General features: G+C 41.6%; 1 protein-coding gene across 5 annotated transcripts in view; it reads right to left on the bottom strand.

Annotated features, from left to right (window-relative positions):
• The window catches only part of LOC110531683, a 47,185-nt gene extending 24,106 nt beyond the window's left edge, over positions 1-23,079 (bottom strand). The window contains exons 1-10 of one of the 5 annotated variants that reach the window (XM_036987519.1): positions 23,025-23,079; positions 22,524-22,573; positions 22,380-22,436; positions 21,992-22,053; positions 21,737-21,867; positions 20,468-20,824; positions 20,000-20,365; positions 19,688-19,828; positions 19,419-19,480; positions 18,741-19,306 (exon numbers count right to left, since the gene is read on the bottom strand). In XM_036987519.1, coding sequence (XP_036843414.1) covers positions 19,175-19,306; positions 19,419-19,480; positions 19,688-19,828; positions 20,000-20,365; positions 20,468-20,824; positions 21,737-21,867; positions 21,992-22,053; positions 22,380-22,436; positions 22,524-22,573; positions 23,025-23,064 — 1,398 coding nt within the window. In that variant the 5' untranslated portion in view covers positions 23,065-23,079 and the 3' untranslated portion in view covers positions 18,741-19,174. Of the gene's footprint in view, positions 1-18,740; positions 19,307-19,418; positions 19,481-19,687; positions 19,829-19,999; positions 20,366-20,467; positions 20,825-21,736; positions 21,868-21,991; positions 22,054-22,379; positions 22,437-22,523; positions 22,574-22,743; positions 22,821-23,024 lie in introns of those variants that run through there. The other 4 variants (XM_036987521.1, XM_036987522.1, XR_005053201.1 and 1 more) reach the window with 4 other exon arrangements.
• Between the last annotated feature and the right edge of the window lie 708 nt (positions 23,080-23,787).

The following is a 23,787-nucleotide window of genomic DNA, read 5'->3' as shown; positions in this document are numbered from 1 at the left end:
TCCCGGAACGCTGCGGACAATTCCTTTAACACAGATGGACTCCAATGAAGTTGTACAAACATCTCAAGGATGATCAATGGAAAGAGGATGCACCTGAGCTCAATTTCGAGTCAAATAGCAAAGGGTCTGAATACTTAAGCAAGGAAGGTATTTATGTTTTAAATTATTTATACATTTGCAAGCATTTCTAAAAACGTTTTTTTTTATGTTGTCATTATGGGAATCTGTCGAAAAAGTCAAGGGGTGTGAAAACTTTCCAAATGCACTTTATACTGCACCAACAGTTTATTCATATATTGTGGGCAATGATACCGCTCACCTCTGGACAGCAGAGAGGTTTTATTGGTCATATTATACATAACACAACCAAGGACAATGATGTTGTTGACACAAAGAGCCAACGCTACACCCAGACAGTACACCAAGAGAACCTGGTCCTCCTTACAACCATCTGTGGAAATATAGACAGTGATAGAGGAGATTCAGGACATTTTGCTCCACCAGGCGTACAATGTTATAAACATTTTAGAAATGTCAGAAATATCAGTAACAGTCCATTTCCTGCTTGGTCCCGTTCCCAAATAGTATCTCCCCACATGAGGCCATAGCACAGTAGTAAGTCCCAGCATCAGAGAGGCTGAGGTGCCTCTTAAGGAGGTTGCAGACTCAAAACCTCTCTTCACACTCAAACGTTTAGTCTCAGTAAAGTCCTTGGTAAAGTTGTTGAAATAAAAACTATTTTCATTCCCATAATATGATGATGCCATGAGAAGAGGCTTCTGTCCAACAGTTTGCTTGTACCAAGAGACTCTGAACAATTGAGATCGACAAAAGCAATTGAGTGATACACTTTGTCCCAGTTGTGTAACTATCACAGGGTCTGGTTAGATTACATCCTTGTTATTGGCTGTCTGAACAGGCATAAAACATCTGATAAAAACTACAATCTAGCATTTGTCCTGTGGCATATCATAGTTAGAGCAGCCCTTCAATAATGCAGAGTCAGAGTTACTGGTTTGTATGTTTTCATCATTTGAGTCGGTGGCTGAGACTACCGGTACATATGTCCTCTTTGACATCCACAGGGGGTTTACATTGTATTTCTTACTTCATGTCTGTAGAAGGTAATTCAAAGCTTTCAGGAGGAAATGAACTCTGGTGATGTTGGCACATTTTTGACAAAATAAAGATGTGATCCTTTGATACCTGGTTCAAAAATGTGATAAGAACTAGGAAATTAAAACACTTTACTGAAATATCACACAAGATTAAGGCAGGTTACAGAGTTCCATGTTACAACTATTATCATCAAAAGGAAGAATTCAGACATTTGCAAAATCATTATATACATTTTGTTGTACAATTCTACAAAAATAAATGTATGCTGTCTGTCAACCTCAGCCGCTATTGCTAAAGATGTGAGACTTCTGAAACCATCCTAGTATCAGCTTTCACAATTGCTGGACATTTACGCTCTGCACCTGAGAGTTTTTACTAGGTTTTATTAGGTGAAGCTAGGACCCTGCAATAGCATCCTACAATAAATGAGAAATGTATAATAATAGTCAGTTCACACTGGCTCTGTCAGGATCAAAGTGCAGTTCAGAGGAGGGGTGGGGCTTAACATAGAATAATGCTGATTGAATGACCCTCATATGTCACATCCTGTCTTGATTACTTACACCAGAGTAGATGGTTTCTTCCTCTCTCTGTTCTCTCCTCCGTCTCCTGGGCTTGTTCCTCTTCTTGCCACTGATCTTCAGGGCAGTATAGTTCAGGGCATCATAATCACCGTTTAGCTATGTGGATAAAACAAGGTACATTCAGAGTATGGGTGAAATCTAATGCTGTAGTATATTGCTTTGTAATACTACTTCCCTGTCTCATCCTGCTAACCTGTTGGTCTGACGTGTTGGCATGAAGCTTCCCATACTGGCTTTGCTGAGAAGGGGTCCCCGCTAAAAAAAAGACAAAATGTTTTAAACATTTGAAACCTCTTTTTTTGTTGTTACTAATTAAAAGGCATACTACCATGTCTTAAGTTCTTATTTATTAAGAAATAACATCAGAGTACCTATAAATAGGTTGCTGTGTGTTTGAGCGGGTGTTAGTGGCATGAGAAGAGAAAAATACTGTTCATCACTGGAACATAAAGATGCCTGAGTATGGCCTAAATAAATACCTTCGCTTTTTCATGTCTACTTCCGCTCCTCACCTCCGTTGTTCGACACCAGTCCTGGCATTCAACATTGTGCACACCTGGACTCCATCACTTCACTGATTACCTCCCCTATATCTGTCAGTCCCCTAGTTCCCGTCCCCAGGCAGTTCTTAAACTGACTTGCATAGTTAAATAAAGGTTAAATAAAATAACGTTAAAGACTGTGTGTTTCATGTCTATACACTACTTGTGTTTGTTATATTGTTCTATGTTCCATTTATTATTAAACTCACCAGCTGCACTTGTTTTCCGACTCCCAGCGTATACATTACAGAATACGTCCTCAACAAATGGAAGCATCAGGTAATCAGGACATCTCCCAAATGGTTGAAGAACAGGGATACCTACTTCTTCAACACCACAACCAGCTGGTGAAACTGGGGAAGACTATGGAAGAGGTACTTCGCAGTCTTCAACGTCTGGAACATTCCCGAGAAGCGTTGCCTTCATCTAGCAGACAATACTCTGCCACCAGTCGACCCAGTTAGACAGCACACCAGTCCACTCAGCAGTCCACCCAGGTCAATAATGACCGTCTGTCCTTCCCGGATTAATATGATGGAACCCCATCTCAGTGCCGTGGCTTCCTACTCCAGTGCTCCCTCTATTTTGTGCACCAGATGAGAGCTCCCACCACTGAGAGGTCCACTCTCCCAGTCTCTGCTGACTGGGAGAGTGTTGGAGTGGGCTACGGCCGCCTGGGAGAGAGGAGAGGAGGAGATGGATTCATATGAGGGGTTCATGGCTCTATTCAGAGGTATCTTCGCTCATCCACCGGAGGGAGTGCAGAGAGGGGGGTGAGCGCCTAATCGAACTGGGGCAGGATGACCAGACCGCTGCTGAGTACCCGCTCACCTTCCGGACTGTAGCAGCATCCAGCTGATGGAATGAGCCAGCGGTTCGTATGCTATTCAAAAGAGGAATGCGCAAGGAGGTCCAGACAGATCTGGCATGTCGCGATGACAACCTCTCCATGGACACACCCATCGTGATGGCCATCCGTCTGGATAACCTACTTCGGGAGCATCAGTACCCTCATCGCTTTTCTCCCTCGCTCGGTGACAATTCTGTAGCAGAGCCTGAGCCCATGGAGGTAGTGGTCACACACTTCCCCATGGCTGAACGACGTAGACGGAAACAGCTGGAGCTCTGTCCCTATTGTGGTCAAGGAAGGCTCCAGCTTCAGCAGTGTCTGGTACATCCTCCACAAGAGCAGGAGGACAGTCATCTTCCACCCCCTGGGGCAGGTGTGATTACCCCGACCTCATCATTTTCTGCCATTCCCTTTTTAGTGTCGATCACACTAACTGGCTGTCCCTCAGGTACCGTTTCTACAGCGCTAGCGGATTCTGGTGCCACGGGGAACTTTATTGACCAGACCTTTACCACCTCTCTAATATCACCTCATACACATTCTCTTCTCCGTTTCGGGTCCAATCCCTTGAAACTCGACCACTAGGATCACATCACCACACCACTCACCCTCACCTTGGAGTCCATTCATCAGCAGAATACTCCCTTCCTCATCACGAGTGCACCAGATCACAAGATCATCGTCAGCCTTCCATGGCTCCAACGCCATAACCCCACCATATCATGGTCGAGGATGAAAATCACCGACTGGTCACCCGAATGCCAGAGGACATGCTTTCCCGTTCCATCTCGCATCGTATTCCCTGTGGTCTGGGACGTAGATGTAGATGTAGATTTTCGCCAGGCTCTGGAGCGGGAACCCACACCCACTAATTGTCCTCCTTAGCGCATATACGATACGGGGATAAGGGAGTGGCTGTTGACTTGGGCACACACAGCTGTCGTCGCTGGATATCCTGGGATCACCCGTACTATTCAATCTATCTCCGATAAGTATTGGTGGCCCAACTTGGCACAGGATGTTATTTGTTACATCAACTCCTGTTCTGTGTGTGCTAAAACTAAGTCCCCCCGGCAGACTCCAGCAGGTAAGCTCCTTCCCCTTCACGTGCCTCAGCATCCCTGGTCTCATCTGTCCATTGACGTTGTTACTTTGTTATCTCCCCCCCTCTGATGGTTTCACCGCAATTCTGGTGGTTGTAGACAGATTTTCAATATCATGCCAAAAGAGGGAGTGGGCTAGATTCCTTCCCTGGGCTTAGTCACTTCCAATGTGTCCTGTGTTATCAACCGGCCCTGGCTCCGTGGACTCCGAGGCAGACCAATGCCCCAGCGGTGGACAACTGGTTCCGGTGCGCAGAGGGTGTTTGGAGTGATGCTCATGTGATGGTCCAGCTTGTCGTCGTCGCCAGAAGGAGCAGGTGGATCGCCACCGCAGTAAGGTGCCCATGTTCCATCCTGGTGATTGCGTCTGGGTTTCCACCAGGACCTTACCACTCCACATGCCCTGCGAGATGCAGAGCCCCCTGTTTGTGGGGCCGTTCAAGGATCTCCGGAAGTTCAACAAGGTGACATATAGGTTACAGCTTCCCAGTGACTACCGTATCTCACCTTCGTTTCATGTCTTCATTTTCAGGCCGGTGTTTCCTGGTCCCTTGGCTGATGCTGTCCCCCCACGACACCCCTCCGCCAATAACTGGTGTTTGAGATGCACATGAAAAAAACACTATATTTTCTGCATTTTATTACATTTACCAAATGCCTATAGTAAGCACTTTAAATGTATAAAGAATATGTATAACATTAGTCAATTGAGCTAGATGTTACTGACATGCTTTCCAGATCTAAGAAAGGTGAGGAGTTTAATCCTCTTGGTTGCTCCTTCACTGGACGAGACTGACCTGTGTAAAATACAGTCTCTCTACAGAAAAGAATGGAAACTTGTGTTTGCGTTCACTGGTTGATTTCAGGTAACGTCTGATTTTGATGGTCAAATTTGATTAGCTGAACACTCGATAGGCCGCCCAGTAGACCATGAATAGAACAAACACTATCCTTTCATGTTGTTCTACAGCTTGATTCTGTAATGCACTACTTTATCACATAGCAAGTTTGAATATGTCGATGTTCAGTTTTTTTTGTTGATTTTTTAAATGTCACCACTGTGGATTTATCCTTTATTAGGCCTAACTATGCTCACACTGTCTACAATACTATGTACTGCAGCTGGCCAACAGAGGGCTTGTCCACCCAAAGTAAGAGACACAACAGCAACAGAGACACAACAACACAACAGCAACATCTGACTGACACTGCGGAGACATCCTGCTGAAACCACATAGAGAGAGACAGAGAGAGAAAGACATAGAGGGTCCTGTGCAGAAGGCCAACAGGCCTTAACAAAGTGTAGATAGCTACAGCCTTGTGTATTCTTCGAATCAAATTTTATTTGTCACATACACATGGTTAGCAGATGTTAATGCGAGTGTAGCGAAATGCTTGCATAGCAGACCACAGAAAACCTGTACATATGTTGCTGTGTATGTAAGGGGGTGTGTGGCATGCAATCTGTAGGCCTATGTCTTAAAGAGAAAACAAGGAAAAAAACCTACACTAACTGGCCTGTCCTCCTTCTGTGGTGGTGGCTGTTATGCCACTTTCACTATGAGTAATTATGTTGAAAGGGGCCTACGTTATTTACTGTAACATGATGCAAGGGACTACCTGACTTAAATGTGAAGACATTGACCTTTACACTGTAAGCACTAAGACCATTGTTGCACTAAGGGGTGTGAACAGTACTCTGGCCCTGAGAGGAAAAGTAGAGTGCAGTGTGTTGCTGCAGGTCAGTCTTCCTGTGTTTAAGGTCTATGAAAGGTTAATTTCCAAAAGTGTAAAGTCACTGTAACACCCTCCCCTATGACCACAGAGGTGGGTGAACAAAATGCATTGAGTTCAACTTATTCAAATGAATTAGGTTTTTTTATTCAAATTAATTAGGTTTAACTTTCTTTTTCTTGACAAATACAAATGAACCGTAAAAAAAGTTTGACAGAGAAGTTAAACATGAAATTATTTATACTTTTAATTACATTAAAAAAAGATTTAACAAATGTTTTCATCACATTTCTTCAGCATATCCATTCAAAGATATAGCTAACGAAGCTAGAGCTAGTTAAAGAGTTATCTAGTATGAAGGGGAAATTGTTCCATTCATCCAGTTCTACTGTCTAATTCCAGAGTACATGACCACTGTCTCTTCCTCCATGTTTCCCCTCTGTCTTCTAGACCTGTTCTTCTTGTTGCTCAGAGGCAGAGAAACGTAATGGAGACTGTCTGCATCTTGGCTCTGTGAAGAACAAAATCGTTTTTTGACATTAAATGTATTACTTTTTGCACAATTTGGTTTTGCAAGCCAAGTGTGAAAGTTTGTATTTGCACAAGACGTGCAACATAACAGTTTTTCTGCTTACACCTGCATCTGACCGGGAAACTGAAGGACCTCTTGTCTGAGAGACCAGTTCTGAGAAAAAAGACACAAAACACTATAGATACTGCCACGTCTTCCAGTTTTTCTACATATAGAGATGGTGACATCAACGAAAAGCAACTTTTAATCACTTACCACTGCACTGCAGACATGTTGTCTTCTTCATCTTGTAAATGATGCAGGCAAGGGGAATGATCAAGATAAACGCAAAGGCCAATGCTACGGACAGGCAGTATACAAAGAGAAGAGGGTCTACACTCCCGCCTGCAGAAATTTTAGAATAATTAGAAGACACTCAGAATAGCAACCATATGCATAGGAGATATGAACATATTTAACCTACCCTCAATGTCCAACTGGGTACCGTTCCCAAACAGTATCACCCCACATGAGGCCACAGCACAGTAGTAAGTCCCAGCATCAGAGAGAATGAGGTTCCTCTTGGGGAGGTTATAGACACAGCTCTGTGTAGGAGACCCAGCCTCAGGGCTCTTCTCACACTGATCACTCCTGTCTCCATGGGTGTAAATGACTCCTGGATGGGATTCTCCCGAGCCATGTCTGAACCAAAAGACACTGTGTTCTCCTGCACTGGTCTCAATGTGGATTGTACAGTTCAGAGTCACAGAGTCTCCTGGCTGGACAGACTCAGACACAGACTGATGTATAACAGGCATTTTTTTGGAACCTGAATCTGACAAGACAGCCAATAAACTAATGTAATATCTTAGGATTATCACTGTAGCAAGTGTTGTAAATCAAAATATAAATATTTTGTTTGATTAAGAGAATACATCATATCTGTATATTCAGATTTACAAAAAAATAAATAATGATAATTGCCTTATCCTTACCTTTTATGATGAGAATGAATCCTTGTCCAAACTCCACCTTGTATCCATAAGCACTTCCACAGTAGTATGTGCCTGAATCAGAGAGTTCCACATCTGCTATCATTAGGTGATTTTTTCCTTGGCCACCTTCCACTGAGAAGCGAGGGTAATTCTTAAACTCCTGGTAAAATGTTGCATTCCTGTCATACTTATAGATGGTTGAGATGAGCTGAGGAATATTTCCAAATGTTTGCTTGTACCAGGAGAACATTATTCCCTCATCGCCTGCATTGAAGCAACGTAAAACCACCATGTCTCCAACGTTGCCTGAAATGAGACCAATCTCCTGACTGATGGATGAGGATTCAGTCCCAGCTACCTCATGAACTAGAGAACATAAAAATATATTAGCTGTTACATACCTTAAATACAACTTTGGATGGTCAAAGTGTCTGTAAAACATTAACATTAAACACCTTGTGTTTTCAAATCAAGTGTTGACATCACATAAGTAGAGAAATGGAAATTATTGACTTACCCATCTCTACGAGAAGTGGAAATATCAGACACAGTGCGATCATCTTTAAAGTTGTCAGCTCTTCACAACTTGGGTCTTGAGTGGAAAGAGTCCACCCATGTAGACAACACTTCAACAATGAAGTTACAGGTGATTGGTCGAACTGGACCACATCATATTTGTTGACGACTCATTCAGGCACGACTGCGGTCTTTATGTGGATCTTGTATAGTTCAGAGTCACATAATTGTCTTAATGGTAGACTCTCATAGTTTAGATTTGTACAATTTGAGCACAAATGTTTATTAAAGTACGGTTTCCCTTATTCTTTATCACTGCATCTGCTGTTGTCTAAGAGACTCAAATGTGTGACCTTTTTGGAGCATGCCTCTATGACACTGTCATCCACTAGGGCTTCTATCACCACACAGTCACTTCACTTCAACTTCACCTCACCAAAAACATCTACGAAAAACACATAACAAGCATAGCAAATACAATACAGTAGTCTTCTTTTAGTGATCTCTCATTCAGGATTTACACTCAGTAGAATAGATGGATAGTATGCCCTCCTATGATATTGTTATTGAGTAGGACAATGGTTCTAGTGGCCTAACATCACACTTAAAATCCGGGATTGTGTTTGATTGAGAATACTGTACGGCTCTCTACATCAAATTACATAATACATAGCTCACAGATTTCAGTTGACTTGGTATAGATAAACTGCCTCGTCAAAATAGATGGTTTATTGTTGCAAAAAATTGTCAATTTGAATTGGAAGTAGTATGACCTACAGTATGAGAGAACTAAGAGTTCTGAGAAATCTGGCTGAAAACCACATAAATAGAGAAACGGAGGGAGAGAGAGAGTGAGAGAGAGAGACATAGAGAGACACTTAGTGAGAAAGAGAGAGGGAGAGAGAGTGAAAGGAGCAGAGAGACAAAGGTATTGTGTGCCTGAGGCCAGCAGGCCCTAACATATAGCATAGAGACATCCTCATCTTTTGTTGATCACAGACCACAGAGTAACTGTAAATCAGTTGCTTTGTGTGTGAGGGGGTATACGTGGCATGAGAAGAGAAAACTATTTTCAACACTACAACTTCAAGATGCCCGAGTATGGCCCAAATAAATACATTAAACTTCCTTTGTCTTCATTATTATTGAATGCTTTATGCATCTTATCACAAGCAAGTCGATATGAAATGGTAGTGAAGCAATGAATTCCATTTATTAGTAGCTACAATACAATAACAAAGCTAATACAGTTAACTCAGAGCTCGTGAACTTTAATGGTCTGTTTTATTGTTCAACTGTCTGATCCCAGAGTAGACCGTCTCTTCCTCCATGTTGCTTCTCTGTCTTCTAGACCTGTTCTTCGTGTTGCTCAGATCCACATAATGGAGACTGTCTGCATCGTGGGCCTGTGAGGAACAATTATAAAATGGAGGACAATATTACTAACTATATGTTTTATTAACTGGAACCATTTTAAAGAAATTCTACTTACGAGACTGGCTGGACCTCTTGTTTGAGAGCCGGATCCTGAAAAGAAACACAGAAAATATATAGATACAACCCCTCACTACTGAGATACATCTGTAGATGGTGATATCAAAGAAGAGCAACTTCTAAGAAGTTGTTCTCTTGTTCATCTTGTCAAGGATGCAAGTCAGGAGAAGAAACAGGATTAGAGAGAGAGCAACTGCTACTCCCAGGCAGTACACGAAGAGAAGAGCGTCTGCTCCATTGTCTGTGAAAATAAATATGGGGATAGAAGTATAATAACTATATGAATGATTTCACATTTTCTTATATGATCTAAATAACTAGTACTGTGTACAGTTTTACATAGTAGAGTATCCAATAGATACAAACAAAAAATGTAAGATGTGTCAATGTCTAGCTTGGTCCCGTTTTCAAACAATATCTCCCACATGAGGCCACAGCACAGTAATACGTCCTGGCATCAGAGAGGCTGAGGTTCCTCTTGGGGAGGTTGTAGACACAACTCTGTGTAGGAGACCCAGCCTCAGGGCTCTTCTTACACTGATCACAATGATTGGTCTAATTGATTCCTGGAAGGGATTCTCCTGAGCCATGTGTGACCCAATAGCCACTGACAAGAGAATGAGTAAGATCATGGAGAACATTCTCTTTTCCTGCTAGATTAATTAATATAACATTTTATGAACAATCCAAAATGAAAGAAGCAAATTAAGTTCCTTCTCCAAATTCAAAGTCGTTCATGAACAAAGCACATCACAATAGTATGTAGCTGAGTCCCCTGACTCTGTCTTGGAGATGGTCAGGTTACAGCTGTCAACTCCTCTCTTCACACTCATGTTTAGTTTCCAGGGAAGTCCTTAATAAAGTTGTTGTATAATAACTATCTTGATTGGTGTGAAATGATGATGCCATGAGTAAAGGCATTTGTCCAACAGCCTGATTGAACCAATCAACATAGGTCATCAACCTAGATGGACAATAGCAAGTGAGTCACACAACATCACAGATGAGTTACTATCATCAGATCTGGTTGTTTATAGTAAATGCACAAAGTTTTTAAATAGATCAGAGATATAGATTCAAAAAGCATTTATATAGATGCCTCAAATTGTCTGTGAATAATACAAAAACACTTATTGTGTATTTTTTAGGAAGCAAATAAACAGAAATATGAAGGTTTAACACCTGTTTGTTTGAGAAATATAAATATCATACACAGTGACATCATCTTTGAAGAGATTATCATGTGTGGAAGAAGTTTACCCGTTTGTGCAACACTTCAACGTTAGGGTATAAGGTGATTGGTTCAACTGGTAGGCATAGGGTTTCTCAATATGCATACAACCGTGCTCCACGCTCTCATGCTCCAAGTGCATTCTCCGACGACGTTCTCTTGAGTACGTTCTTCTGAGGAAGAGAGTGTGGAGAATGCATAAAACATTACATTTGAGAAGCACTCGCACTCCCCCTACTGTATTACCTCACGCTGCACCCCCCCCCCCCCCCCCCTTCATTGAACCTTCTTCCAGCCATGACAATGGCAACAATAGAATAAAGCAACATATACACAAAGCAAACGTTTTACTTCATGATTATCAACTACATGTGTGAATCGTAATAATCTATCTAGCCAGATAGTTAAACAGGCAAAAATGACCTAAGACTACTGTTATACAAGGTAGATGTAAATTGTTTGTGGGTAGCGACCAATTCTTTGTGGCTAGCTAGCTATCCAGTTAGCCCTTTTTTTTTATTGAATTAGTATGGCCTTGGGACTTCACTAAATTCACTAAATCATCTTCCAGCCAGGACAATGGCAATACAGAAAAAACAAGATATTCACAAAGCAAACATTTTACTTCATAACTATCAGTTAGCTATATGTACATGATAATAATGTAGCTAACCAGATAGTTTAGCAGGGAAAAATGACCTAAAATGAATATTATTCTAGGTAGATTTCAATTATATGTGGGTAGCTATCTAAAAGTTCCTCGTGGCTATCTGGTTAGCTAACAGTAGTAGCTAGCCAGTTTGCCCTATTGACTTATCATGGGCTTGCGATCTATGGTACGTAGGCAGGTAATCACCTTTAAAAAATTATCAGGATAAACAAGAGATCCAATGCTGCGCCCAGGCAATACACCAAGAGAAGAGGGTCTACTCCATTGTCTGGGAAAACAAAGATGATGATTGAAGTATGGTAACTGTATAGATGATTGCACATCTTCTTATGTGATCTAAAAAACTAGTACTGTATACAGTTTTATTATGCAATAGATATGAACAAAACTGTAAGATGTATCACGTACCCTTAATCTCCAGCCTAGTCATGTTCCGGAACAGTATCTCCCCACATGAGGCCACAGCACAGTAGTAAGTCCCAGCATCAGAGAGGCTGAGGTTTCTCTTGGGGAGGCTGTAGACACAGCTCTGTGTAGGAGACCCAGCATCAGAGAGAATGAGGTTTCTCTTGGGGAGGTTGTAGACACAGCTCTGTGTAGGAGACCCAGCATCAGGGCTCTTCTCACACTGATCTCTCCTGTCTCCATGGGTGTAAATGATTCCTGGATGGAATTCTCCAATAGACACTGTGTTCTTCTGGACAGGTCTCCGTGTGTATTGTATAGTTCAGTGTTAGAGTCTCCTGGCTTGACTGACTCAGACACAGGCTGCTGTACAACTTTCTTGCTGTTGGATTCTTAACCTGAAAAGAGGCATCATGTCAATAACACTTTTGATTCTAGACCCTCAAATTCAACTCTGGACCTTAAGTGTTGTGTGTTGATATTTTCAAATTGTCTCTAAGTGTGAATAATGTTGAAATGTACTTGCCTTTTAATGTTAGTAGACTATTTGTTTTCTCACACTTACTTTAGGTGCACTTGATTTATCTTTCATCCATTACGCAGGTCGAGGTAAGCCAATTGTATTAAATTATTTGAAAGAAAACAAATAATATTTGCAGCAGATACAGTTGTTAAAAACTATTTGACTTGAGCCCGTTTTAATCTGATTATAATTGTATAATAAGCTTAGCAGTATTAATTATCATGTTATGGGTCAGTTGGAATGACCTATGTGCATTATATTTGAGCAGAGGTAAAGAATGAAAGCTGATTGCAAGAATGATTCCATAGGGCTTGAACAAGAAACCATTTTTCTGGGGTGTGTGCTCATAGATCCTCATTTCTGTTCTATAACATGGTCTTATATCTACTGTTTTATGTCATTATATTCTCCTTGTATGAATATACAGCTTTATATTCTTACAGATTGAAAGTAATGTTAGGTTTAAGCTCTTTGTGTATGAAAAGTGGAATTATCTAGTGGACTGCATTAGACTATAGGAATGTGTACTTCCAATAACTGATAAGAAGACATGTGAATGGCACTGGGGAGTACGAAGGTTCTTGAATCGACAGGCTGGAACACAGTAACATCAATAGGATGAACAGACTCAGTTCCTGCCAAAAAAACAGAGACTGATTCATGCTAGTCATCGAAAGGGGACCTAGTCGGAAGGTATACATTGATATGCTTGTGTGACCTGTATGTGTGCTTTTGCATCTGAAACACATAGTTTGGTGAATACATTTAGCTTGAATCTGTCTGGATTATTGTACCAGAAATTAGAACCTAACACAGTACTCCTGATGTTCCATAGGAGGTCTGTTGGGCATTTAATACGTTTTTGTGCTGTACATGTCTGATTGAGAATGTACTGAAAGTTCTCCCATGACATCATCATACACTGTCCCCTCCCCCTGAGCCCATAGATCTAGAATAGATGGTGCTGTATCACACATGAGATGCTTAACTCAGAGTTCAAATAGGGTTCAATCAATCAATCAATCAAATTTATTTTATGTAGCCCTTCGTACATCAGCTGATATCTCAAAGTGCTGTACAGAAACCCAGCCTAAAACCCCAAACAGCAAGCAATGCAGGTGAAGAAGCACGGTGGCTAGGAAAAACTCCCTAGAAAGGCCAAAACCTTGGAAGAAACCTAGAGAGGAACCAGGCTATGTGGGGTGGCCAGTCCTCTTCTGGCTGTGCGGGTGGAGATTATAACAAAACATGGTCAAGATGTTCAAATGTTCATAAATGACCAGCATGGTCGAATAATAATAAGGCAGAATAGTTGAAACTGGAGCAGCAGCACAGTCAGGTGGACTGGGGACAGCAAGGAGTCATCATGTCAGGTATTCCTGGGGCATGGTCCTAGGGCTCAGGTCCTCCGAGAGAGAGAAAGAAAGAGAGAATTAGAGAGAGCATATGTGGGATGGCCAGTCCTCTTCTGGCTGTGCCGGGTGGAGATTATAACAGAACATGGCCAAGATGTTCAAATGTTCATAAATGATCAGCATGGTCGAATAATAATAAGGCAGAACAGTTGAAACTGGAGCAGCAGCACAGCCAGGTGGACTGGGGACAGCAAGGAGTCATCATGCCAGGTAGTCCTGGGGCATGGTCCTAGGGCTCAGGTCCTCCGAGAGAGAGAAAGAGAGAAGGAGAGAATTAGAGAACGCACACTTAGATTCACACAGGACACCGAATAGGACAGGAGAAGTACTCCAGATATAACAAACTGACCCTAGCCCCCCGACACATAAACTACTGCAGCATAAATACTGGAGGCTGAGACAGGAGGGGTCAGGAGACACTGTGGCCCACTCCGAGGACACCCCCGGACAGGGCCAAACAGGAAGGATATAACCCCACCCACTTTGCCAAAGCACAGCCCCCACACCACTAGAGGGATATCTTCAACCACCAACTTACCATCCTGAGACAAGGCTGAGTATAGCCCACAAAGACCTCCGCCACGGCACAACTTAAGGGGGGGGGGGGCGCCAACCCAGACAGGATGACCACATCAGTGACTCAACCCACTCAGGTGACGCACCTCCTCCAGGGACGGCATGAGAGAGCCCCAGTAAAGCCAGTGACTCAGCCCCTGTAATAGGGTTAGAGGCAGAGAATCCCAGTGGAAAGAGGGGAACCGGGGGTTCATCAGCAGTTCTTTGTGGTTTGTAACTGATTTCAGATAACAAAATATATGTTATAGTCAGTTTAATAAATAACTGTTTTGCTGTGGCTGTAAGCTCTCAGGGGAAACATGAACAACAAGTAAAGATAGTGAGAACAACAGTGACACCACATAGACATCCTGCAGAAAACAACACAGAGACACAGAGAGCAGGTAGGAGTGTCCTGTGTGCACAAAGTCAGCAGGCCCACCTGACCAAAGCATAGACACAGCGTAATCTTGGGATTACAGAAGACTGCAGAGTACCTGGGAACTTGTTCACTGTATAGGGGTGGGTGTGAGTGGCATGCTATCAACACAACTAAATGAAAACAACTCATTACAGAGGAGCAATAACTTGAATTAAAAGGTTGTGTGCCTTACTAGTCTCTGGAACTCAATACAAAAAACGACTACTTGTGTTCTGCAAAAAAGTCACAAATAATGAATTTTAATAATGAATGAATTTTGACAGGCCCAACGAGCTTAATTTTTTAAATTTATTTATAAATTTTTTATTTCACCTTTATTTAACCAGGTAGGCTAGTTGAGAACAAGTTCTCATTTGCAACTGCGACCTGGCCAAGATAAAGCATAGCAGTGTGAACAGACAACACAGAGTTACACATGGAGTAAACAATTAACAAGACAATAAAAAAAAAAGAGAGTCTATATACATTGTGTGCAAAAGGCATGAGGAGGTAGGCGAATAATTAAAATTTTGCAGATTAACACTGAAGTGATAAATGATCAGATGGCCATGTACAGGTAGCGATATTGGTGTGCAAAAGAGCAGAAAAGTTAATAAATATAAACAGTATGGGGAAGAGGTAGGTAAAATTGGGTGGGCTATTTACCGATAGACTATGTACAGCTGCAGCGATCGGTTAGCTGCTCAGATAGCAGATTGAAGTTTGAAGTTGGTGAGGGAGATAAAAGTCTCCAACTTCAGCGATTTTTGCAATTCGTTCCAGTCACAGGCAGCAGAGAACTGGAACGAAAGGCGGCCAAATGAGGTGTTGGCTTTAGGGGTGATCAGTGAGATACACCTGCTGGAGTGCGTGCTACGGGTGGGTGTTGGCATTGTGACCAGTGAACTGAGATAAGGCGGAGCTTTACCTAGCATGGATTTGTAGATGACCTGGAGCCAGTGGGTCTGGCGACGAATATGTAGCGAGGGCCAGCCGACTAGAACATACAGGTCGCAGTGGTGGGTGGTATAAGGTGCTTTAGTAACAAAACGGATGGCACTGTGATAAACTGCATCCAGTTTGCTGAGTAGAGTGTTGGAAGCTATTTTGTAGATGACATCGCCGAAGTCGAGGATCGGTAGGATAGTCAGTTTTACTAGGGTAAGTTTGGCGACGTGAGTGAAGGAGGCTTTGTTGCGGAATAGAAAGCCGACTCTAGATTTGATTTTAGAATGGAGATGTTTGATATGAGTCTGGAAGGAGAGTTTACAGTCTAGCCAGACACCTAGGTACTTATAGATGTCCACATATTCTAGGTCTGAACCATCCAGGGTGGTGATGCTAGTCGGGCGTGCGGGTGCAGGCAGCGAACGGTTGAAAAGCTTGCATTTGGTTTTACTAGCGTTTAAGAGCAGTTGGAGGCCACGGAAGGAGTGTTGTGTGGCATTGAAGCTCGTTTGGAGGTTAGATAGCACAGTGTCCAAGGACGGGCCGGAAGTATACAGAATGGTGTCGTCTCCGTAGAGGTGGATCAGGGAATCGCCCGCAGCAAGAGCAACATCATTGATATATACAGAGAAAAGAGTCGGCCCGAGAATTGAACCCTGTGGCACCCCCATAGAGACTGCCAGAGGACCGGACACCATGCCCTCCGAACCAGCCCATCACGCATTTGACCAAAATGCTAGATGGCCAGTCAGCCCCTATCGCTTTTCACAAAATTAATGGTTTCATCTGACCATATGACATTCTCCCAATCTTCTTCTGGATCATCCAAATGCTCTCTAGCAAACTTCAGACGGGCCTGGACATGTACTGGCTTAAGCAGGGGGACACGTCTGGCACTGCAGGATTTGAGTCCCTGGCGGCGTAGTGTATTACTGATGGTAGGCTTTGTTACTTTGGTCCCAGCTCTCTGCAGGTCATTCACTAGGTCGACCCGTGTGGTTCTGGGATTTTTGCTCACCGTTCTTGTGATCGATTTTGACCCCACGGTGTTAGATCTTGCGTGGAGCCCCAGATCGAGGGAGATTATCAGTGGTCTTGTATGTCTTCCCTTTTCTAATAATTTCTCCCACAGTTGATTTCTTCAAACCAAGCTGCTTACCTATTGTAGATTTGGTCTTCCCAGCCTGGTGCTGGTCTACAATTTTGTTTCTGGTGTCCTTTGACAGCTCTTTGGTCTTGGCCATAGTGGAGTTTGAAGTGTGACTGTTTTGATGTTGTGGACAGGTGTATTTTATACTGATAACAAGTTCAAACAGGTGCCATCAATACAGGTAACGAGTGGAGGACAGAGGAGCCTCTTAAAGAAGAAGTTACAGGTCTATGAGAGCCAGAAATCTTGCTTGTTTGTAGGTGGTCATTAAAAATCCTACAATGGGATTTTCTGGATTTTTCTTTCTCATTTTGTCTGTCATAGATGAGGTGTACCTATGATGAAAATTACAGGCCTCTCTTATCTTTTTAAGTGAGAGAACTTGCACAATTGGTGGCTGACTAAATACTTTTTTGCCCCACTGTATATTAACAAAATGTATCACTTACCTTTGATGTCAAGCTTGGTCCCATTTCCAACCTGACAAGAAAGTCTACATGTCAGTAAATCTGTTTCCTATGGTGATCTGATTATGTGAATAATTACCTCATGTTCAAGACATAGTATCCAAAAAAGTGCAAAAAGTTGCAGAAGGTACTGATTTGAGCATTTTTTTGTGCATCATGTTCTATCATCTATAAGTGACTCTGTTGAGCTTCAGAATTTATTTGAGATACCTTCAAATGATTTGGACTTTATGTGTGAAAAAGGCTAATATTGGACCCATGACTTGAACGGGATATGTGCCACAAATGCTAAAATATTAGCATTTAGAAACAGTGCCATGTAAACTAAACCAAAGCAATGATTGCTGTCATATCTTGTCCATAGACTACTTATAGGGTAAGGAAACCAATATGTAATTTCAGGGGCACAACTTCCACTGAGGACAGTGTCTCCTGGCTGGACTGACTCAGACACAGGCTGCTGTACAACAATTACAATAATTAGCCATATTTTACAACATTACTCTTAATAAAACAATACCCTACCTTTCAGAATGAGAATTCTTTTGAATTCCATCATTAACATTCATTCCCCTATAGAAAATGTGGTGGAATCAGATGGTATGTAGATGATAAAATCCATTTCACCTTTGCACTGTGAACCTGAGGGTTATCCTTAAACTCATTGTGAAATATTGCACCACCATCATACTTGTGAATTGGAAATACAAGTTGAGGATTCTTTCCTACAGTTATCTTGTACCATCAGATAAGATGTTCTGTTCAGATAGAAGCATTGCAGAGTCACATTGTCTCAAAGATGAACGTTCAGAAGAGGACTTGGATTGCCAATGTCCACCGTGTCCACAATAAATGAAATGCAGAGAAGATTACTCAGACAACACAAACATTTACTTACTTTAATTACATTAATCCTAAATCCTGGTTGGGTGTGGTGTACAGTGTTTGGTTTCCTTGAGTGTGTGAATGAAACATGGTTAAACATTGATTCAGGAGTAAGAAATATTAGAATCCTTGGTTTACAAATAGTATTTTAAGTTGTTAAACTGGAATGATAACCAGGACTAGACACAACCTGAACATCTTTCAACTTCTTCTCTCTGGTCTGGTGTAACATAGATGAGGGTCAAGAGACAAAGTGAGGTGACAGCATCAGCGGAAATATGTATCTACATGCACCACAGGAGGCACAACTTTTAGGTTGGCTCCATTGGTTGTTTGAAGAAGAAGTGAGGTCAAAATAATGCCCCACTTTACATACAGATACAGTATGTATTCATAGATGAATCAATGATGCTATTCTCTCTAAAATGCTTACGCTATCACAAAGGAGTGCTATCACAAAGGAGTGCTATCACAAAGGGAAGAGTGGTATGAAGTCAGAGTTACTGGTTTCTATTTTTTCATCCTTTTTTGTCAACGATCTGCACAAAACACTCATGTCAAATTGGAAGAAAATCAAAGACAAGATAAGTGGTAAGAATTGGGCAAGTGAATAAACATAGGAAACAAAAGAAAGTGTTTATTAAACTGTCACACACACATATAGGCAGGTTACAGAGTTCCATGTTACAACTATTGTCATCAAAGGGAAGAGTTCAGACATTTGTAAATCGTTATATACATTTTGTTGTACACTTCTACAAAAACAAATGGATCCAGTCAGTCAACCTCAGCCACTATTGGTGTGGATTGGAGACTTCTGAAACCATCCTAGAATCATCTTTCACACTTGCCGGACACTTATGCTCTGCATCTGAGGGATTCTGTGTCGTTATTAGGAGAATTTTCCAATGCAGTGACTGTCTCTACAGCTAGACCCGACTATTACATTTTATAGCAAATGAGGAATGTACAAAACAGCCAAGTCACACGGACACAGTAAAGCTCAAAGTGGAGGTCAGTAGGGCTCAACTTAAAATGATGCTGATTGGAGGACTGTCACATCCTGACTTGATGACTCACACCAGAGTAGATGGTTTCTTCCTCTCTCTGTTCTCTCCTCTGTCTCCTGGGCTTCTTGTCAGTGAACTTTAGGCCAGCATAGTTCAGGCCATCATCGTCACCGTGGAGCTGTGGGGATGAAACACAGACTCACTCAGTTCAGACTCTGGGTCAAATCTAATGCTGTACTCTTATGCTTATCCAGACGCACTCTTGATACAGTGGAACTGATCCAGCTAACCTGTTGGTCTGTGGTGTTGGAATGAGGATTCCCATAGTGGCTTTGCTGAAAAGGGCTCCCCGCTAAAAGACAAATGTCAAAACATTCAATATATTCTAAACCTTTTCTTGTTTACTAATAAAAACACAAACTACAGTGAATGTCATATTTTCTGCTTCAAAATGAAGTAGGCCAGAGAGGGATGTGGTAAAAGAAGGGCGAGCTTTCACCATTCTTTTGATCTGTAACTATTATTAATGTTACTATTATTATGAAGACTTTTACTGTACCTGCACAGTGTTCACATCGTGACCTCTTCATTATCACACAGAGGATAATGTTGACAATCACACTCAGAATCACAGCAGTTGTCAGGCCAGATATAAATACGAAGAAAACAAGATTACTCTTATCACCCAACAGGTCTGAAACTTAAAAAGCAAGGCTTAATTATTTTCTATTCTTTTTTTTCTCTCAATGCATTTGGCATGAACGTTAGCTAATAAAGTTAAATAATTTGAAATCCACTATCAACTAAAGGTGAAAGATTTACATATTGATATTGATGTAGTAGTGCCGTATTTTGGTTATGCACAACTTACCTTCAACATCCAGCTTGGTCCCGTTCCCAAACAGTATCTCCCCACATGAGGCCACAGCACAGTAGTAAGTCCCAGCATCAGAGAGGCTGAGGTTCCTCTTGGGGAGGTTGTAGACACAACTCTGTGTAGGAGACCCAGCCTCAGGAGGACAAGCCTCTGGACTTTTCTCACACCAATCACTCTTGTCTCTAAGGGTGTAAATGATTCCTGGACGGGATTCTCCTGAGCCTTGTCTAAACCAATAGACACTGTACTCTCCTGCACAGGTCTCAGTGTGTATTGTACAGTTCAGAGTCACAGATTCTCCTAGCTGAACTGACTCAGACAAAGGCTGCTGAAGCACAGACATGCTGTTGGACCCTGAATCTGAAGAGAGTGAGTAAGATCATGGTGTGTACATTCCATTTTTTTGCTAGATTCATTAATTTAGCATTATATGAACACACATTAGGAAGCAATTTAAGTTACCTTTGACAATTAAAAATGTTCCTTCTCCAAATGTGACTTGGCCCGCTTCCATAGCACCACAGTAGTATATAGCTGAGTCCCCTGACTCTGTCTTTGAGATGGTCAAGTTAAAGCTGTCAACTCCTCTCTTCACACTTAAACGTTTAGTCTCATTAAAGTCCTTGGTAAAATGCAAACTATGTTTAGAGAGATAATATGATGATGCCATGAGAAGAGGCTTCTGTCCAACAGATTGCTTGAACCAAGAGACTCTGATCAGCAAATCAAGTTGACAAAAGCATGTGAGAGTTACACTTTGTCCCAGGCGTGTAACTATCACAGGGTCTGTTTGGATTACATCCTTGTTAAGTGCACAACCTGTGAAGCAAACAAACAAAATAAATCAGACAAAGTTATAGTACAGAATTATACATTATTATCATTATTCAGACTACATAGTCATTCAAATGGATTCAAAAAGACTGATGTTAAAAAAGTAAAAGGATCCACATTTATATTTCTTGCTTACCAAAATTGCCATAAAACAAAAAGATTGTCCAATATATAATCATAATTTGAATGTCCTTTCTGAACTGTACAGTGTGTGGGTCTGACAACTGGGCACCATTTATATGATGACACTCATTGGGTAATCATTATGAAGTAGGCGGAAACTCTGAACTGAATGATATTATTGGCTGTCTGAACAGGCATAAAACATGTGATTAAAAACTACAATCTAACATGTGTCCTGTGGCATACCATAGTTAGAGCAGCCCTTCAAATGATGTACAGTCAGAGTTACTTGTCTGTATTTTTTAATCAGTTGGGTCGGTGGCTGAGACTACCGGTACATATGTCCTCTTTGACATACACTCTTTGAAATACATTGTATTTCTCACTTCATGTCTGTAGAAGGCAATTCAAAGCTTTCAGGAGGAAGTGAACTCTGGTGTTTTTGGCACCTTTTTGACAAAATAAAGATTTGAAAAATCTATACATTTTGTTGCACACTTCTACAAAAACAAGTCAACCTCAGCCACTACTGCTGAGGATTTGAGACTTATGAAACCATCCAAGTATCAGCTTTCACATTTGGAGGACAATTATGTTCTGGAAATGAGTTATTTTACATTTATATTAGGCAAAACTAGGCCCATGCAAAGGCATCCTACAGCAAATGAGAAATGTATATAATAGCCAGTTCACACTGGAACAGTCAAGATCAAAGTTGAGTTCAGAGGAAGAGTGGAACATAACTTAGAATGATGCTGATTGGATGACCCTTACATGTCACATCCTGTCTTGATGAGTCAACCAGAGTAGATGGTTTCTTCCTCTGTTCTCTCCTCTGTCTCCTGGGCTTGGTACTCTTCATTTCAGTGAACATCAGGGTAGTATAGTTCAGGGCATCATCGTCACTGTGGAGCCATGGAGATGAAACACAGACTCACTCAATTCAGACTCTGGGTTAAATCTAATGCTGTAATATTTTGCTTTAATACTCTTATCCAGTCTCACTCTTGATACAGCAACTCTGCTAACCTGTTGGTCTGACGAGTTGGCATAACGATTCCCATACTGGCTTTGCTGAGAAGCATTCCAATCTAAAAGACAAAATAAAAAAGATTTAAAACCTCTTCTTGTTTACTAATTTAAAGCCGTACTACTGTGTCTTATTTTCTGATTATGGCTGAGTATGGCCCAAATAAATACCTTCAACTTCCTTTGTCTTGATTATTGTTAAATGTTTTATTTATCTTATCACAAGGTAGTCATTGTCAAATGAGTTTTGCGGAGAAACAATGCACCTTATTCATTACAGTTACAGTGAATAAAGTTAACAAGTAAGGCTGTGTCATTCATCCAGTTCTACAGTCTGTTCCCAGAGTACACCGTCTCTTCCTACATGTTGCTTCTCTGTCCTACAGACCTGTTCTTCTTGTTGCTCAGTTTCAGAATACGTCATGGAAACTGTCTGCATCTTGGGCCTGTGAAGAACAATTATAAAATGATTTTATTGTAACCCCTTTCACTCTTCTTTTTATGGTAATACAACATCAGGAATTCTGCTTACCCCTGGATCTGAAGAGGAGACTGCTGGACCTCTTGTCTGAGAGACGGGTCCTGAAAAGAAACATAGATTAAAAAAAAGATACAACTCCATCTTCCATAACAGACACATCTGGTGATATCAAAGAAGAGCAACTTCTATGAAGGTGTCAGCGATTGGGTGCAGAGATGTAGCAGAGTCAGGCACAGGACACAGGTTTGAGCAACACACGGAGTTTACTCACAAAAGTCAAACAAGATTCCAAATAGGAAAATACATACAAACTAACACCTACAACAACCACTAAGACACCAACAATCACAGACAGAACAGAAATGTATGCCAGAGGGTTAAATAAGGAACATGATATGGGAATTGAAACCAGGTGTGATTAATACAGACAAAACAAAACGAAACTGAAACATGGATCGGTGGTACCCGAACAAGGACTTCGGCGGAAGTCGTGACAGAAGGACTTTACCTGCTACATACATCATTAATTTATTTGGTATGGACTATACTTACCTCTACACTGCAGACACTTTCTCTTGCTCATCTTGTACATGATGCTACCAAGGACAATGATCAGGGTAAACAAGAGACCCAATGCTGAGCTCAGGCAGTACACCAAGAGAAGAGGGTCTGCGCCATTGTCCCGGAAAATGATTGGACGTTTTCTAATGTGATGTAAATAACTACAACTGTGTACAGTTTGACACAGTAGATTAAACAATGGATATAAACAGACATGTAAGACATTTCACCTACCCTTGATGTCCAGCTTGGTACCGTTAAAGTTCCTGGGTGTCTACAAATTTAGTGTGTACCCCCTATAAGCACTTAAAAATACAAGTTGGACCTACCCATCTCCCGAGAAGTTGAAATATCAGGCAGAGTGTGATGATCCATCTAGACACCGTTGCCCTAGAGCACACAGAGAGCACACAAAAAACTATACATACCTCGGCCTAAACATCAGCGCCACAGGTAACTTCCACAAAGCTGTGAACGAACTGAGACACAAGGCAAGAAGGGCCTTCTATGCCATCAATAGGAGCATAACATTTGACATACCATTTAGGATCTGGCTAAAAACACTTGAATCAGTTATAGAACCCCTTTCCCTTTATGGTTGTGAGGTCTGGGGTCTGCTCACCAACCAAGAATACACAAAATGGGACAAAATTCAAATTGAGACTCTGCACACAGAATTCTGCAAAAATATCCTCTGTGTACAATGTAAAACACCAAATAATGCATACAGAGCAGAATTAGGCCGATACCCGCT

The sequence above is a fragment of the Oncorhynchus mykiss genome, chromosome 9 (genome assembly GCF_013265735.2).
Source record: "Oncorhynchus mykiss isolate Arlee chromosome 9, USDA_OmykA_1.1, whole genome shotgun sequence".
In the NCBI taxonomy this organism is placed as follows: Eukaryota; Metazoa; Chordata; class Actinopteri; order Salmoniformes; family Salmonidae; genus Oncorhynchus; species Oncorhynchus mykiss.
Note: the sequence above shows the minus strand (reverse complement) of the source record. Positions and strands in the feature narration are given on the sequence as shown.